Below are 18307 nucleotides of genomic sequence, written 5' to 3'. Positions count from 1 at the left end.
AGATGTCTGCCAGGTAGCAGAGCACAAAGAGCCCTCATTTCCTCCCTATCCCTCCCTCCTCCACACCACCCTCACCTCCACAACACACACACACACACACACACACACACACCTCCCTCCACCATCCTCATGTCTTTCTCTCTCTCCAGCTCACCAAAACAGAGGAGTAGCTGGCGGAAACGCAGTGTCTTTTGATTTATTAACGGCAAGTCTTATCCTATCTTGGGTCACCTCAACATAGAGAGCTCTGCAGTCAAGAGACGGAAAAAAAGAATAAAACATGCAAAACCACGAGCAGCTGAAGTGAACGAACCCCTCTAATATTGCAGAAAAGTCTTCTTTAACTTCCTAAAGTTTAGTTGTACACGTTGATTTTACTTCCTTCCACCGAGTTCAATCTGTTTGTGGCTTGATAACCAGGGTTAGTCTGGTCTTGCAGGGCTTTTTTTCTGTGTTTGGTCGGATTGGAGGCTTTTTGTGGTGGTATTCTTGGATGCACACATGTGTAAGCTGATACTAATACAGCCCTTGAAGTCTGATACTTGCCTGGGGATCCTGCTCCCCCAGTGCTCACAAACACACACACACACACACACACACACGCACACAGCTTCCCAGAGCTCATCCATCCCTTGGTGGTATCCCATTACTTGGTTGCAAAGACACACACACACACTTTTTGTTTTCTTTTGCCACTGTAGCTTCGCTAAGCCACAAGCCAAAACTCTCACTCTGCCTTCTCATTACTGCATCTTAGAAACACGACCAGGGCAGGAAATACTTCTCCAAACAGGATGGTGTTTAAGCAAAGGGAATAATACCAAAAACTGCAGCTAGTGGTTAATATTGAGAACTCAAGCCCGGATCAAAACAGTTAAAAAGAACACGGCGTTTAAGCTGAGAGACACGAACAGCTACAGTGTGGATAATATGGACAGCTCAGCTCAGCTCAGCTTCAGCAGGACACCCTGTACTGCGGCAGCGGGGCCCTATTCAGAACTGTGCAGTCAGGAAAAAACAGTGAATAAGCTCTAATCCTTTAAGACAGCACCAATAGAGATTCCATCATGCTTGGCTCGTCACGAGAGGAGAGCAAAGCTTGGGAGATGATAACGTCAGTCCAACACAAAATAAAATATGGCCTGTTTTGACTGGCTGGCTCATAGCCGCACTTTTAGCTAAGGGTTGTTTCCTGTTGAGCGGAGGCACGGCTCAGGTGGAGGTTTCTGCCAAAGAAAAGGCAAAACAAAAGGTATTCACTGAGCGAAACCCCGAGGATCCTCCGATGCCCTCTGGTGAGGCCAAACAACAAAGGCGGAAATGTTTTGAGGGTTCATGGGAGGCTTTCTTCACTTCAGTCATCATGTACAGTCTTTATGGAGGCGGGTGTGAAGAGGTATTCATATCAGCACACACACTCAAACCACATACAGCATGGCTCACTAGGGTTAAAATGATTCGCCAATAATCAGTTAGACAAATGAGAGAAAATGAATTGATCATTTAAGGAATTCATCATTAAAAATGCAAAACATTTGCAGATCCCAGCTTTTTAAATGCAAAGACTTGCTGCTTTTCTCCATTTCACGTCTTTGTAAGCTAAAATCTTTGGTTATTGGACTGTTGGTCGGACAAAACAAGCAGCCATTTTGCCATTTTCTGACATTTAATAGACCAAATGATTATTCCATAATCAACCCTGCATTGTCAGTTGCAGCCCTGGTCGACACATTGCACATAAAATTGCACATTTCTATCACAACACAGTGTGAGAGAGAGAGAGAGAAGAGAGTTAAGACGACTTGCTTTTGTGTGATTTAGAACTTATTCGATGCTGTCTCAGCAGTCACGAGGCGGGAAACCCCACCATTCAGGTTCACCAGGCAGGTGATAACAAACGCATTAATCACTTGCAAAACACCACTGATTAAGATCGGGGACACCAGCATGCAAGCATACATGAATGAAAAGCCATAAACAAACACACACACACACACAGAGGCAGCGATGTGAGAGCTGAATGCAAGAGAGAGAGGGAGGAAAGAAAAATCAAAGCTACACTTAGCTAATGCCTGAATACTTATAAAGTGGCCCACTAATTACAGTCTGCTGGAATTCGCCTGTGATTACAATTAGCAACGTCCAGACTGGCTCGGAAAACACTGGCAGATGTTCAGGCTGCTCAAACTGGCCTGATGTCAGGTATTTACTTTGCACGACTCCTGCGAAAGCCCAGCAGGCCACAGAGGGACTTTGTGAATTAATGCACCTTCATCGACATGAACCTGCTTGTTAGGAGGAAGACGCGGAGCCAGACACACTGCAGTCATGTGAGTGACTTCACGAAGTACAGCGGGAGAGTCCAGTTAATAGATATAAACGCTGGATTTTGTGGGTCTTGGACTAACTCTGTGAAAACAAGCGTGACTTACAATCATAAATCGTGACCATGAAATAGTCACATGTTGCACAATTACAACGCCAGCTTGTGTTACTGGAAGTATGCGTTAGGACACAACACCACAAGACCGTGAAGGCTCATAAAATATCGCACAAGGCCTCGTGTTTCAGTGCCATTCATCATGCCGTAGAGCCGCAGTTCAGTGAGTGACAAAAAATGGATAGAACAGCTAAATTGCTGCTAAATTTAGAGAGACGACATAAAGACCTGGAGCTGCTGCACAAAGTACCATAATCCAATACAAGAAAATATTAAATCACACGACAGTTACTGGAGATTAAAGCCAGCTTTTCAGCCTGTTTCTATGTGGTAACAATGAATTCAGTGTGACCTGTTTCCTGCTGTTGCCAGCCACAAAGAAAAGTGGACTTTATCTGACATTTAGCCATGACTTTAATCTAAGAAAGCAGATCTTACTCTGTCCTCAGCGGGAACTGAAGCCCTAACTGCAGACCTTTCTTCCTTTATCCATTAAGCAACATTTTGGCAGGTTTGAGCCTTTTTTCCAGCTTTTTGTATGAACTCTGGAGAGGTTTTAACCTGCAGGAATTGCCAGTATTGAACATAATTGTCAAGAAGTGACCCGTGTCAAGTTTGGCACCATCTCCTGTTCAGAAGCCACACTACAGAAGAGGGGCTGACTTCAGAGGGAGGAGCCTCGAACGTGAAGGGGGAGAGAGCCTAATAGAGAACATGAGTGGAGAGAAAAGGCATTCTGATCGGGCAGTTAACGAGCTACGCTGCTGGAAGATGAGACATCAAAACAAAAACAACTTTATGACAAATAAATGCAGTGGAATGCTTTGTATTCTAGAAAATGATCTCTTTACATCCTTCAAACCACGCTGGGACACGTTACAGACCAGCCAAGAAACGGCTTGATTTCTGTGCTCGCAGTCAATCTGAACATCATATAATTAGAGCGAAGCTAACCTCAGTGTTTTATGGCAAAAATCTGGCAAAGAGTATTCTCATGAAGGAAAGTATTTCAGCCATTTATTTGCTGTCATTATTCCAGCACAGTAACACGCCCGAGGAGCTGTTAGGTGACTCAAACAGCAATCTGGCACAATTTCACCCACAACACAGCGAGTGCAACGGGTACGTAACACTGGAGGAAATGTGCGAGCGGCTGTGCAAACGGGCGTGTTGTGATTCATCCGTGCGATTATAGTTTAATATTTGTATTTATGCAATAGAAATAATGAAAGCACTTCGTCAGTGGCTGAGAAGGAAGATATCTTAAAGAGGATGTTTGTGGATCCCATGAGATTTCGTTCAGATCACTGTGATGGATGAGGAATGTTTGCTCAATTAAACTTAACCAATAAAATGGTTGAAAACAAAGAAAAAGATAAAACAATTCCTAATTTTTAGCATCTTTCAGATGTGGCCTCCTTCACCAGAGTGAAAGACAAAATGCAGCTGAAAGTTCCAGAAAGTGAAGCTGCTAAGCAGACATTTTTAAACCAGTAACAACCATTTCTGAGCCTTTATTCAGGAAGAAGAGCACGAGTCTACAGCCAAGCTAGCAGCTAATGTCAGGCTACACTTGGGCCCGGCAGTGCTTTGAGCTACACGCTAACATCAGCATGTTCACAAAAAGAAGGCTAACATGCTGAGGTTAAGCAGGTATGATATTAACTCCACTCACCATTTTGGTTTAGCGTGTTAGCATGCTATCATTTGCTAATGCAATCAGACAGTGCCATCTCTACAGTCACTCCACTAGATGCTTTCTCTCACTAAATCCAGCTTCTCTAACTGCTTTCCTATCTATGTTATTATTGCAAACTGAATATATTTGAACTGTCTGTCAGACAAATCCAGTTTCCAGTTTCATCTATTGACAGCTGTGAAATGCAGCCATGTTAATTGCTCCTATCAGGACAGACGTACTGGCCTTTCAACCCTAATTCTATTGCCTCTGTTTTCTTTTCACCCCTTGATCTGATAAGAGCCCAGTTGGGAACTTCTGGTCCCAAACAAAGACCCATCTGCTAGTAATCTTCTCCACTGTAAGCACTCCTGATAGCACGGGTGAAGCCCGGCACGCATTAGGATAAACAAATAGGCGACTCAGTGAAACACCAAACCAGCGCCACAAACACAGCACCAACAAACTGACGGAGACAAGTCAAAATGCGCTTTTAGACAACTACAAATGGCAAACAGGCCATTTTGTTTGGGTGCGTGTGTGTGTGTGTGTGTGTGTGTGTGTGTGTGTGTGTGTGTAGCTGCTGGACAAACACAGTGACAGGCGGCTCTTCCTCCTGACCAGGCTGGATAAATATTCCTGGTGGTGCTAATCAATCACCACAGCCTGGACTCGCTGGGTCAGAGGTGGGCTTGGCTGATTGGTGCAATACAAAGAGGAAGTGTAAGAAGTTTTTTTAAGGTGGTGGCGAGGGGCTGGCTGGGGGTTGCCTCTGCACCTTCTACACTTGTTACACGACTTTATGCCATTAGATATCCAGCCGCAGACGATGCTTTAGGAGTTAAAGAGGTTGATATGTGTGTACGTTTGGCACAAGAAGTGATTATTCTGGTCGGTCTGCAGCTGCGAATAATAATTTCCTTTATCACTGCTGTGACATAAAGGCGAGAGGAAGCAGAAGGACTTTGTGTGATCGTGTGAAAACTATTTATTTGTTATCTTCTATTATGCATTTGTTAGGATGTGATTCAACCAAATTAGTCACATTATGTGCGTAAGTTGTTGCGTAGCTGGTCATGTTTGTCACTGGTGAAATAAACAAAAGCCACAGGAAGCTGCAAAGGGACAGGATGTCTTCGTCCTAAAAGTTAAGCTTCAGTATTATTCCAACTTAAGGCCTCTTTAGTTTGTCATTAAAAGCGCTGCGGAGTCTGGAGACACACGTTTCATACAGAGCCAACACAAAGAAACTAACAGCTTTCCCACTGACGTAAAACACGAATGAGAAGTCCTTGAAGTGCTTCGATAAATGTCCAAAAGAACATTTACTACTGAGTGTCAAGATTGTTTTAGTTGTTTTAGATCGAGTGTATGTTCAACACAACATAAAGAACCATCTCAAGTAGTTCTGGTGTTGAGAAAAATTGTGTTTATTCAGGAATTGAGATTCTGATTCTGATTCTTCCTTCTGTCAGAGGGAACTAACTTCAACAACATGTTAGCTTTAATCACAGCTGGCTTGAAAACAATGAATTTGGACTATGGATTATGATAAAGACAATGTCTAACATTTCATGTAAACCTTCACATTGTTGCTAAAAAGCTTCCTAAATGTCACAGAGGTCCAGTTCAACCTCACTCAGTCTGTCACATAAAAGCATTGTGAGCCACATGAGAGTTTCCCGAAACAGCCCGCTGTAAACGTGACTGAAAGATGGACACCAGGCCTGCTCCTTCCAAACCAAAGTAGACGCCACTTTCTCCCATCTCTTCCTCTCTCCATCCCTCCCACCCTGCCCATCAAACAGCTGAGGCCCCCAGGAGCCTCCTCCGCCACACCAAGAGTCGACAATGACTTCATTGACACCCGAGCGTCCCATTAATCTTCATTTGTCCCATCATATCCTGCCATTGGTATGGAAATACGCCCATCTCCGGTGTGAACTGACAGTCAGCGTCAGTGGTGGCAAAGGGGCGTCAAAGGCGGGAAGGGCGCTAAACCCACCGGGGGGGCGGGGGGGGGACTATCTGTCCATTTGGTAGCTTCCTTTACAAATGTATTTCATAGCTTCCTTATTCAAATGACTTGAACTTTGCTGAACAAACACACACACACACTCGCCCAGTGGGGGGTGCAGGGAGGAGGAGGAGGTAATCTGATTTCTCAGCTGCCCGGGCGGGAGACCACTTCCTGAGAGGGAGGCCAGCTTGTGGAAGGACGCCTGGGGTTTCCCATCTGTCCACCCGGGGGCTCGACCCCCTACCTACTGTTATAAGAGTTTCTTTCTCTCTGTCTTCTTCTCTTCATGCATCTTTTTCCCTCACACACACACACACACACACACACACACACACACACACACACACACACACACACACTCAGGCTGTTCCTTAGCTGCCACAATGCTAATGGAGTTTGAAATGAGATGGCAACCAGTTGCAGAGGCGGAGGAAGTTGCTGTCATTCCTCCACCACAGCGATGGATCAATTCTCCACAAGTGGGCTAGAAATGGGGTGGGGGTGGAGGGTCTGGGGAGGGGGTTACCCAACATTTGTGTGTGGAGGATTTCTCCGAGGAGTATCTCGAAGTGCCGATGGATTTGCAGTGAGGAGTTCACAGTTTATTACTTAAGCTTCTGAAAGTTTCCTCAAAAACTTTAAACAGAAATCATCCAAAAAACTTTGAGTCTTACCAAAGTTACACAGACTGGAAAGACAACTCGAATTTCCCAAATGTTAGCTGCTGTTAGGATTGTTATCTTGTAATGAGGGATATACTCCTCTATAATCACTGCCTCCTGACAGATATCAAAGTATACTTAAAGTAAGTTAAGTACAGAAAAATGGAGGAAAGACAGACGGCGGCTTGAGCAGGAGGTAAAGAAGCACCACCACATTCTCCTTTCCTACATCCTTTCTGACAAGGCCCAGACTCGTCTTTGATCAGCACTCAGGAAATTTCATTAGGACGGAGATGGGTGGATAAGAGACCAAAGAAAGCTTTTGTAGATGGGAAGAGGAAGGGTAGAAGGATAAAAGGGTAGACAAATAGAAAATGGGCGGGGGGGGGGGGGCTGACGAAGAAAAAGACTGATAATAGCATCTTCATTTTCTCAAATTGTCATGGAGGGAAGAAGAAAGAAAGATGAATGTATGACTGCCACCTGTAGCTCTAAGTTGACTGTATCTGAGGGGAAACTCTTACTGTGCTGCAGTTACTCTCTGGCTCAAGGCTAATGAATGTCTGCAGCCTGTAGCTTGAACATGTGAAATGTTCTTTAAATGAATGAATGAATGTGATGCGCTGAATAACAGCTGCAACCTTTCTAACTTTTACATAGGTATTTACTCATTAACCAAAGGACTGCGCAAACTGATATTTTGACTGAAGGAAACCTGTTTCAGTCTGGACCAAAGACCATCCCTAGAGCCACAGCATGGCTACAGAAGATGGAGAGGAGATGCAGTGTTAGATAATAGGCTTGTTGGTGTCAGAGTTTAGCAAATCTGGGTCTTTTGCAAATTGTGAACGAGCTGCAAAATGAAAGCGGCTATCAAAAGAATCCAGCCTCAGTTTAGAGGATGTGAAGGCAGCAACAGATACCAACAAACTTATTCCTGTCAAGCATAATCGACTCACTTGCACTTGCACTCACTTTACCTTTGATGGTGTTCTGGATTAAAACGAAACTAATCTATTGACTCTCTGTTGCACCTCAAATGAAAACAACCATATCTGTAGACCCATAAACATTAAGTGTTTTCGAGTCACTTCCTTTTCCTTTTCAGTCATCACCATTTGATCTCTTGGAAGAGGACAGAAAGTTATTTGGTGCCATTTAGCCAAACAAACTAAATGACATGAGCTTAAGCTCTCGGTAGACTAAACCACTCCAAACATGTTTAAAACAAATGGACCCGAAACCAAACAAGCTGTAGTGCTCTCGCATCTAATCCAGCTGCACCAAAACAACCACTGACAGCATCAGAAAGGAGACTCAGGGAAGACAGACCTGAGCGAGCGACCTTTAACCTTATCCATCATGTACAACAGAGGCAGGGAGGGAAAGGAGGAGACAAGAGAGACAAACACACAACATCCCCTCAACCTTATCAATCACACACCAAAGAGGAGGAAGGAGAGATAAAGACAGCCAGCGTCTGTTTACCTTATCGATCATGTCGGGCCGGTTGGTGGCGGCAAGCACAGTGACGTCTCGGAGCTGCTCGATGCCGTCCATCTCTGTCAGGAGCTGAGCCAGGACCCGGTCGCCTACGCCGCCGGAGCCCGAGGAGCTGGAGGGGTGAATGAGAGCATAAGACAGATGAGTGGACAGGATCGAAACAAGGATGGGACTGATGTGTGGACGGACGATTGAATGGAAGGATGGATGATGGAGAGGGAAAGGGATGCTAATTCACAGCCAGAAACCCAGAAAAAAGGGAATTATCCACGGTGTAGTACGAATTATAAATAGATGATGAATGGAGGGACAGGTGGGAGGAAAGACACCGTGGACTGAAAAGAAATGAAGGGAAGACGGGTGGAAAGAAGAAATATGGACAGAAGAGAGACAAGTGGAACAATGGAAGGAAAGAGAGAGAATGGAAATGAATGTGTGAGGGATGATTGAGTGCATGGATCATACAAATACGCAGCAGCATGAAAGTTAGTGCTCTCAGGAGTCCAATACGACACACGGCTCAAACTTCTCTCATTGATCACCGATATTTGCCGGATTACGTACTGAAGCGAATCATCCAGTTCTTGAATACCTGTAGGGAACTCTTGAATAGTTTCACTGACACTCTGATAGCAGGTTCTTTCATTAGAGCAATTCTTCTTCATTTGAAAAAAGAAAAGGCTTTGGCAGCAGGAGTGAGCTTTCCTGCCAATGACGTCCTACTGAACTGCAACTCAAAACAAGGCACCAGAAAGCACGTCATCCCTCTCAAATAAAGCAGCCTTCCTTTAGACAAAGTTAACAAATATGTCACCTTGTTTGGACTTGCAAATGCTCTGCTGAAGTTCATCCCACCCAGGTTTCCATACTCCAAGATCAGCATGAGATACTGTGCGTGCAATATATAACACTTAAAGTCAGAATTCTTAAGATTTGCATTAAATGAAACCTGATTTTTGATAACTGGCACATAACGACACAACCCTTCTGAGCACTGAAGGCCTGATGGTGTGCCGTTAATCCAGTGGACACACCGTGCATGTGTGTGCTGGTAGTAGTAGCATGATAAAAATGAACTAACTGCATGACAGCTGCTAGCATAGCTAACAAGGTAGCGACACCTGTAATTCACTATCCATGTTGAATTAACAGCTGGTAGTCAAGCCTAATAGATATAGTTTAGTTTTTGCAGAGGAGGGTCATGTGATAGGGTGCGACGTGACTGACAAGCCCCACTCAGGAAGCCAAACTCTGGTGTCTGCATAATCGTTTCCAAAACTGTCCGTCTCCACCCGTGCAGACTGCAATGCAAACCTGGAGGTTTCACACTAAAACGTCCCCAGAAGTCTCAGATTCAGGGAATCTAAAATTCCTGTCATTGTCATCGTCATTACTGGGAATCAAACTGTGTCCACGGACTCAATGTGATAGAGAAGACTCAAATTACTTAGTGTGGCCCCTTTCATGGTTCATTTTTTTATAAAGAGGCTAAATAATTTCAAACAGCTGAGCACTGAGGATTTCAGCAAATGTTACTCGGACAGGGGTAAACAGGGCATTTGATTGGGACTATTTTCAGATGCGGATTAATCCACATTTGATGCACTAGTGAGTATTTGGGCAGTGCACGTGGGATTAACTCAACATAAACTACTGTGTGTGTTCATGCAATGAAGGAACATGTCAGCCAGTGCGACGGTGTGTCTCACCAATGTGTTTTTAATAGTTTTTGGACAACAGTAGAGCTCTGTGGCACGGAGGAAGAAGATCTATCAGGCCTTGGCTGCATGAGTAACACTTTCAGACGGGTTTGTTGACAGCGAGACAAATATAATATAGAATATCAGCAGCTTTATCCTTTAAGAAACTCATCAATGTGTTAGTCACTGCAGAACAAGGTGGTTATTTTCCATAGTGCAGTGCAGACAGCCACTCTTCTCAGCTCTCACACACACACACACACACACACACACACACACACACACACACACACACACACACACACACACACACACACACAGTCTCTGTTGACAGGGCCAGCGGAAGTGCCAGACGTCATTAGCAGAGACAAGGCTGCAGAGGAACACAAAGGAGCTCTGTCACTGAGATATGTAGGGAGAGAAAGAGCGAAAGAGAGGGAGGGAGGGAGAGGGAGACAGAGAGAGAAAGTTTGGGTGAGGGGAGATAGAGGGGAGAAAAGGAAGGAGGCGAGAGGTTTAGGGAGAGGAGGAGAGAGTGGTGAAGTGGAGTAGTGGAGAGGGAATATGAGGTGAAAAATATTGGAGAGAGGACATTTGGTGGTGAAGTAAAGTGGTGTAACAGAGGCAGAGACAAAAGGAGAGACGATGTCAGCACCATGGAGGAAAGGGGAGAAATGTCACTTCATTTCTGTTCCAGTCAGTGATTTTTTTGTCTTTGTCTCATCTGTCAATCTCTGCCTCTATCAAACATTCGCTGTCTGTGTTTGTCTACCCTGGTTTGCCTCTCTTCCTGTCTTCTCTCTGTCTTCTTCATTTCATTCCACCGGTTTGGACTCGTGGCAGGTAGGCTGACAGATTTACAGGTGCTTCTCATCTCCTGCCTCGAGAGGAAAAAAAAAACCCACACACACATTCACGGCACTGCAGAGGCTGTCTGGTTGTGTCAACAGTTTTGAATTCTTGCCGGTGTGCGTGAGCCACTTCATTGATTAAACATGGCAGGAAGTGAAGACCAATAAATAACCTTTATAGATCAGCGCTAAGTGCATTTTTAAAATGGCAAGTGGCCTCCAGGCGCGGGTCCAGCCCCGCGTCCGTCGCAGCCAGCTGACAGACTCTCACGCTGTAACTGCATTATTGGTGAAAGCCGGCTGCAGCTGGGTGGAGAATCTGAGTGCATTCGCAAAATTGAACATCAAGATAAGGAGGGGGGAGGCCGACCATACTGAAAAAACAGAGAGAACCTGTCAGCGGTAAAAACTTGATTGATGAAGACAAGTTGCCAGGAGTCGTATCCTGTGTGCTGGAAATGAGTCAAGACTGCACCAAACTGAAGGTACAAAAAGTTCCAGGGTCCTTCAGAAAAACATATTCTGAAACGCTGTGTAAAAACGTAAATAAAAACAGGACGCAAACGGGTTTATGAAGAGTTCCTGAGCTCATGTGTTAATCTCCTTCATCCAATCATGTGTTCACAAAGAGGTGAACCTCGCTCCGTCCTCGCCTGTGAACGGCTGAGCCTTTCCAGGATGCCCCTTTCACACCCAATCATGATACACTGTTACCAGTGAACCTGTTTACCTGTGGAATGTTCCAAACAGGTGTTTTTGGAGCATTCCACATCTTTCCCAGTCTGTAGTTGCTCCTGTCCCAACGTGTTTGAAACACGTTGCTGCATCAAATTCAGAACGAGCAGATATTTACAAAACTCAACGAAGCTGAAGAGAGAAAACATCAAATATATTGTCTCTGTCGAGTTGAGATTTAAGCTGCACTGAGAAAATGTTGGAACACTCTAGAAAATGTTTTTGTTTACATCATCTGCATTTCATGATCAGAGGCCCTTTACCAGAATCAAAGATGTCAAAACACGTTACGTCTCAGACGCTGTGCAGCGTTTGAAGCATGTGACTGAGGGCCTGCACAGAAAGGTTTAAGAGTCGGCCTGTTGGCCTTTCTGTGCTCCTTCCTCCAACATTTAGTTTCATCGACTGGTTTACCAGGAAGCATGCTGCATATTTGGCCTTCCCCATCTGCCGTGGACGGGCACAATGAAGTGTTTGTGCGCCTCCGGTCTGTGTCCTCTGTCCGCCCCCCGTCCTCTTTCCTTTAAGCCACAGATGTTCCCAGTGCCATCACACTAAAGCGCCTCCGGACAAGACTATGTTCTGTGCTCGCCGGTAGCGCAAAGCCGCAAAAGTCTGAGAGGACGCCGCGGAAAGTGAGTGGCTGGCTTTGACAGAGCAGTCATGCAGACTTTTTGGGATGTTTGCTCCATCCATTCATAAGTGAGTCTTTGTGAGACAGGCTGGGACACAGGCGAGGGACGGCAAATTGAAGCAGGCCGCAGCGATGACTGTGCATTTGTCATCGCTGGACAATGAATGACCACAGCGCTGAAAATAGTAAACAGTGGACAGTAGCAGTGGTCAACAGCGAACAATAACCCGAGGAGCTCTCAGAGAGGAGGTGAAATGTTATGATGCAGGCAGGAACTCTGTTTTTTGACTTTAATTTCAGAGTCTCTTTGCAGCTTTTCTCCTAATTCCAGCCCTCTTTCTATGGCGCTAAGAAAAGTAACACACTGTACCTTCCTCTCTCACTGGCGAGAGCGTCGATCTCATCAAAGAAGACGATGGAGGGAGCGACGGCCCTCGCCTTCCGAAACACCTGCAGGTGTTGGCAACAATAGGAGAGGAAAACAGGACAAATCTTTAACGGGCCCAATGAATCACTCGCAGCACAAACATACACAGGAAATACAGCGTTCAATAATGCCATAAATTTCATCTCAGGTCATCTGTTTATTGTAACAACCACTAAAAATATTTGCAGAGGCACAACACTTTAGTTTGGATGGAAGGCGGCCCAGAAAGAATGTCAGCTTGCGTAACTTTACGTCAACATAACGAAAACGGTTTGTTGATACAAAGCATTGTAAACCTTTGACTGTAATGATCAGGTATGGGAAGCTAATGAACGTACCTCTCTCACGGCTCTTTCAGACTCTCCAACATACTTGCTCAGTAATTCTGGACCCTGAAAAAGTTTAAACAGAATGTGAGTGGTCTAGAGTTTGACATGCTGACAGCTAGGGATGTTCAGGTGTTGCATCTCAACTGCTGGAAAAACAACGCATCGAGCTGCACGCATGCTTCCTGAGGACGCTCACGGCGAATCGCGGTCACGTTTTGCGAGGCGTCACCTGGGCGCGCTGCGTTTGTGGATGCTTTTAAGCTGAGAGGCAGCAATGTGAAAGACCGGAGAAGCAGCTGCTGTTCTGCGCCGTCTTCTGGAGATTAAAAAGAGGAACGCAGTGAAACAGCGATAACGCAGCGGGAGAACGTCATGAAGGACAGCAGGGTGTGTGTGGTGTAATTGCACATTTCAATGCTGACTGTACTGTACACTGTGTACTGGATTACGTTTGTCTAACATCTGCGGTTCAGCTGGCAAATAAAGAGATTTCCTGCTGTGTGAACACTGCAGTACCATGTTTGCTACTACTGCCTTCCCCAGCACTGCTAGTACAACAGTACTGCAATTGCTGCTGCCACTGCCTTTATTAGCACTGCTGCTGCACATCGAGTAAACAACGCATTTAGTTTAGATCAATAATTTGATCAAGTTGCTGCAAAACGCTAACACTCCTTGAACTACTACTACTACTGACTGACCCGTCCCTCTAGCTCTCCTCTGCCTCTCCTTCAGTCCTTTCATGCCTCTTCTCTCCCTCGCTCACATGCAGATAAACATCCACTCAGCCCTCACAAGAACTTCCTCCCCTGCAATCCACCCTTTCAACACCTCCGGGCTGACGGAGGAGACGACACTTAACTCCCAGCCCCTTTGTCTCTTGCAGTAAGTGTGGAGGTTGACTCATTAATCCCAGGTTCCCTCTCTGTGGCAGAGCCAAAGGCTGGACACGGTGAGCTTTGAAACCATTGACAGTGCAGAGATACGAGCTGTGTGTGTGTGTCTGTGTGCACGTCTGCGGATGTGAGTGTGTCTGAGTGGCTGCAGTGGGAGGAAACTGAAATTGACAAGATGATAATAGGCCTTTTTCACACAGAGGAAACAGGCAGAGCCTTAAAGTATCCACATTTAAATCTGGATAACGTATCTATGTCAAAGCAACTGCTGCTCTGGAAAAACCTGATACTGTTATTGCAGATGCTGGAGAGTGGCTGCATGCAGGAGGGACAGGATGTTTTTTACCCGTTTCATGAAACAGATACTCTTCCGGATGATTTGAGAAGAGCTGCACAAGATTATAGGTTTGTTTTTTTTTTTTTAAATCACCTTTGTATCAGACACAAAGCAGAATTCAATAACAATGTGTGAAAGTGAAAATATTTGAGGTTCACCTCTGACTCCCCTCTGCAGTCTACAAACATGCAAATATTAATGCATTTATTTTGAAGGCCGCCATGCAGGACGAATAAAGCAGCACTGAACTGACCTGCAAAGACTTCACATTCAGACCATTTTGTGGAAAATGACGATTGTGCATGCAGGCTGTTTTCTTATGAGCGCGGCCATTTAAAAAGGGGAGAAGCTGCTCTGGATTAGACTGCAGGTGTAACTGGAGGCTGAAGAAAAGCTTTCACCTTTGCGATTTTGTTGCTGCTTTACATTATCCTGCCAAATAAAGCTAAACAAACAAAACAAGCTTGCAAATCACACCCGCACTTGCGGATGGCTTCATGACCTCGGCTGAGAGATCCCGTTGAAGCTTCGCGTCTCGCATGGCAACGGCTTCGCAAATTATTCACTGATCAGAAATCCAACAAGCTGATCAATCAATCTCTGTCGAGCAGGCCTGGGCGGGTGGCAGAGAGGACGGGGTGATGAATGAGAGGGGACAAACACGGGGTCAGAGGTCAGACGGGGAAGCTTTCTGCAGAGGAAGCTGAGCAGTCGGACCAGAAACGTCTCCACGGCCTCTTTGACACGTTCACACACTGTGTGAGTAATACGTGGATGATTTCATTTTCTACTTGATGTGTGTTAAACTCTTAAGCACCGCTGATTCACCGCTCAGCCACTCATTACATAACCGGGGAAATGATTTGAAATTGTGGCGGACATCTCAAAGTTTCCAGAGATACCACATGTGTCAGACTGAATTTCCTTTTAATAGAAAGGTCCAGCTACAAAAACACCAAGTCTTGGGTTTGAATGTTCAACCCTCAGTGAAGAAGTGTAGAGGATTTTTTCCTAATTTGAAGCTACTCAAGGGAAAAAAAAAAAGGACAAAACTCTACGTTAGGGGTTCAACCTCTCTTCCGCTTCTGCTGCTCTTCATAAGGACAAGAAGTGTTTTTATACAAATCACCTTCATCTCATCAACGTTCCCTTGGTTACATGGTACGAGCCGAAAACGCTGCGACCCCCGTGGGATGAGACTGAACCAACAAATCATCAAGCTAATGAAAACTTGCTCACAACACTTTGGCCGCCGCTGAACCTGCATCATGACTGTCCTGTCATACTTCCTCTGAGTGAGTTTTTGGATTAACTCTCTTATTGTTTCTGCAGTCATGATGCAGTGTTTTGGCACTAAGATGCACACCTGTGATACATTATTTGTTCATATTCATGAATGAAAACTAGGAAACACCCTTTTGTCCAGCACCTCCTTCAGTTTGATCTCATCATTCACTGCACACCAGAAAAAAATCATCTAATCCACACAAAGAAAATGAATACACCACTTTAAGACTCACTTTAACAGCCAGGAAGTTGAGGCCACTTTCATTAGCCAGGGCCTTGGCTATCATGGTCTTGGAGCAGCCTGGGGGCCCGTAGAGCAGGACTCCTTTAGGTGGTTGGATCCCCATGCGGGTGAAGGCCTCCGGGTGCCTCAGAGGCCACTCCACTGCCTGCTTCAGTTTCAGCTTCACCTCCTCCATCCCGCCGACATCCGACCAGCGGACCTGGAAGGTAAAATCAGGGAACTCACAATGCATGTCACAACACAAGAGAGGAAATAATACATACAGCAGATCAATAATAACAAACCCTGGCATTTAATTTAACTTAAAGTTAACCAAAATCCATTTTTAAGGCCAATTTAAGGGCAGCTGAGCACACAGTTTTTGTGCTAAGAAAGAAAATAACACGTTTCCTAAAGTGATTTATCATGATTTATTAGGATGTGAGGAATCATTTTGACCATGATGCACAAATGACCACTGGTTAAAAACATTTAGAAATAAGAATAAAGGATAAAATGAAGAAGAGGAAGAAGAAGACTGCATAGAAGTAGCAGTAGTGGAAGAAGTAAAAGAGGAGGTAGAAGCAGTACAAAGTCAAAGGAGATGTATTGGAAGAGTCCGACCTGTCTGGAATCTGATCAGAACGCTGAATTAACTCACATCAGGGTCAATGACACAATAACGTGCAATCAAACAAAATGCTCCACATGAATTAAAGTGGAGGACTAATAAGTGATGAACAGCGCTCTAATATGCTGCTGTACCTCAGCTGTAATCTGTGGCAGATCAAACACAAACACATCACCAACAATAAATGCAACGGACCAAATAAACTCTGATTGCACGCTGACGTCGCTGACGTCTCATGTGACCACGCCGCCGGGTGACTCGCAGAGAACTGCAAGTTCTTCCAGACGGACGACGGGGTCGGGAGAGGGAGAGGCGGAGTGAAATGTAAAAGCATATTTGGAAGGGGACGGAGAGACGGAGGGCGAGGGTTGAAGCCGGGAGACTCAGGACAGAGTGAACAACAACAGAGGGAGTCAGCCAGCAGCTGTCTGTCTGACAGATGGAAGGAGGGAGGGAGGAGGGGGGGAGGAGGGAGGAGGGAGGGAGAGTCCGGCAGCCAACAGCCGGAGGAGATAAAGTAGATAAGAAGAGAAGCCCTCATCCAAAACCCTCTCAGACCTCTCTCTCTCATCCTTCCTGTCCCTTCATTAACCATCCATTATTCCCTCCCCTTCTTCATCTCCTCCATCTTTCTCTCCCTCCTTCTCACCCCTCTATCTCTTTTTTGATCTATATTCAGGCCCTCTCGTTCTGTTTCTTATCTCCTCTGCTCCTTTTCTTTCTCCTCACACTTTGCTCTGTCTGAGTGCATTTACAGACAGAAACCAGGTTAGTGGGAGAAATCCGGTTCACACAATGTGTTTGTGAATACATGCAGTGCATCAGTAATCAGATTACTTCTCTGTCCTTGACTTATTTTAAACACATAAAGGTCAGTTTTCTCATCGTCTCCCTAAACAGCCAGCAGTGCTAACAGTGCTAACAGGAGTGTATGCTAGCAGGAGAAACCTGCTAGCATACACTCCAGTTTCTTCTAATTTCAACCCAGATTACAGAAACATGATGTTTAAGAAACATCTGGGAAGTGATCTGCTGACTAATCAACTAGTCGACTGACAAAAAATTATTGCAAATAATTTTGAACACTGGCTAACTGTAACAAAGCAAATGAAAAAATGTCAAACAAGTTTTTGTTTTGCAGAACGATTCAGAATGAATATTTGCTTGTTTTCTCTATTTTATGAGATTGTAAACTGAATATTTTTCGTTTTGGATTGTAAAGATATCTGATTAAGTCGTCTTGGGCTCTGGGTACGGTTAATAATTTTCAGGGATTTTACTAATCAATAATTAAAACTAGTCCTTATTTGCAGCTCTGATCAGCAGAAAACCAGCAGTCGGTGTTACGGTAAATGCAGCGTTCGTCCACCTTCCTCTCCTCTTCTTCTCTGCTCTCTCTGTTTCTTATCTGTCTTATCTCTCCTGCACTCTTTCTTTCTTCTCTCACTTGACCCTCACTATCACGCCATCTCTCGCCCTCTCCTTTAAATCCAGCTGCTTACCACTCTCCCTCCTCCTCACTTCTTCCTCTCTCTCTCTCTCTCTCTCTCTCTCTCTCTCTCTCTCCCCCTCTCGTGCTCATTCTCCCCCTCACCCTCCTCCTACTCTCCATCCAGAGGTAACACATCCCAGGCCACCGGCGCCGTCTCCGGGGAACGAAGCACCTAATGGAAACCTGGCGTCTGGCCACATACTGTAAATACCGAACAATTTATGGACAGCGCCGAGCAAGAGAGGGGAAAGGACGGATGGAGGGTAGGGGAGGGGGAGGGAGAGGGAGAGGGAGAGGGAGAGAGGAGCGTTGCAGAGATGAGGAGATAGGCCGGAAGCAGGCGAGCCAACCAGAACGCTCATTTGAAGGCCCAGAGAGGAATGAAATGAAATAAAAAGTGCAGAGAGATAAAAGCAACAGTGAAACAGGCTCATAGAAAGAGAAACGGAGGAAAAAGGTGAG

At 45.2% G+C, this 18307-nt stretch overlaps 1 protein-coding gene across 1 annotated transcript in view; it reads right to left on the bottom strand.

Annotated features, from left to right (window-relative positions):
* The window catches only part of afg2a (AAA ATPase AFG2A), a 101816-nt gene that overhangs the window by 61962 nt on the left and 21547 nt on the right, over positions 1 to 18307 (bottom strand). Inside the window, exons 12-15 of the mRNA XM_076739031.1 lie at positions 15733 to 15942; positions 12989 to 13042; positions 12594 to 12673; positions 8289 to 8415 (exon numbers count right to left, since the gene is read on the bottom strand). Coding sequence (XP_076595146.1) covers positions 8289 to 8415; positions 12594 to 12673; positions 12989 to 13042; positions 15733 to 15942 — 471 coding nt within the window. The remainder of the gene's footprint in view (positions 1 to 8288; positions 8416 to 12593; positions 12674 to 12988; positions 13043 to 15732; positions 15943 to 18307) is intronic.

The sequence above is a fragment of the Chaetodon auriga genome, chromosome 9 (assembly GCF_051107435.1).
Source record: "Chaetodon auriga isolate fChaAug3 chromosome 9, fChaAug3.hap1, whole genome shotgun sequence".
Classification (NCBI taxonomy): domain Eukaryota; kingdom Metazoa; phylum Chordata; class Actinopteri; order Chaetodontiformes; family Chaetodontidae; genus Chaetodon; species Chaetodon auriga.
Note: the sequence above shows the minus strand (reverse complement) of the source record. Positions and strands in the feature narration are given on the sequence as shown.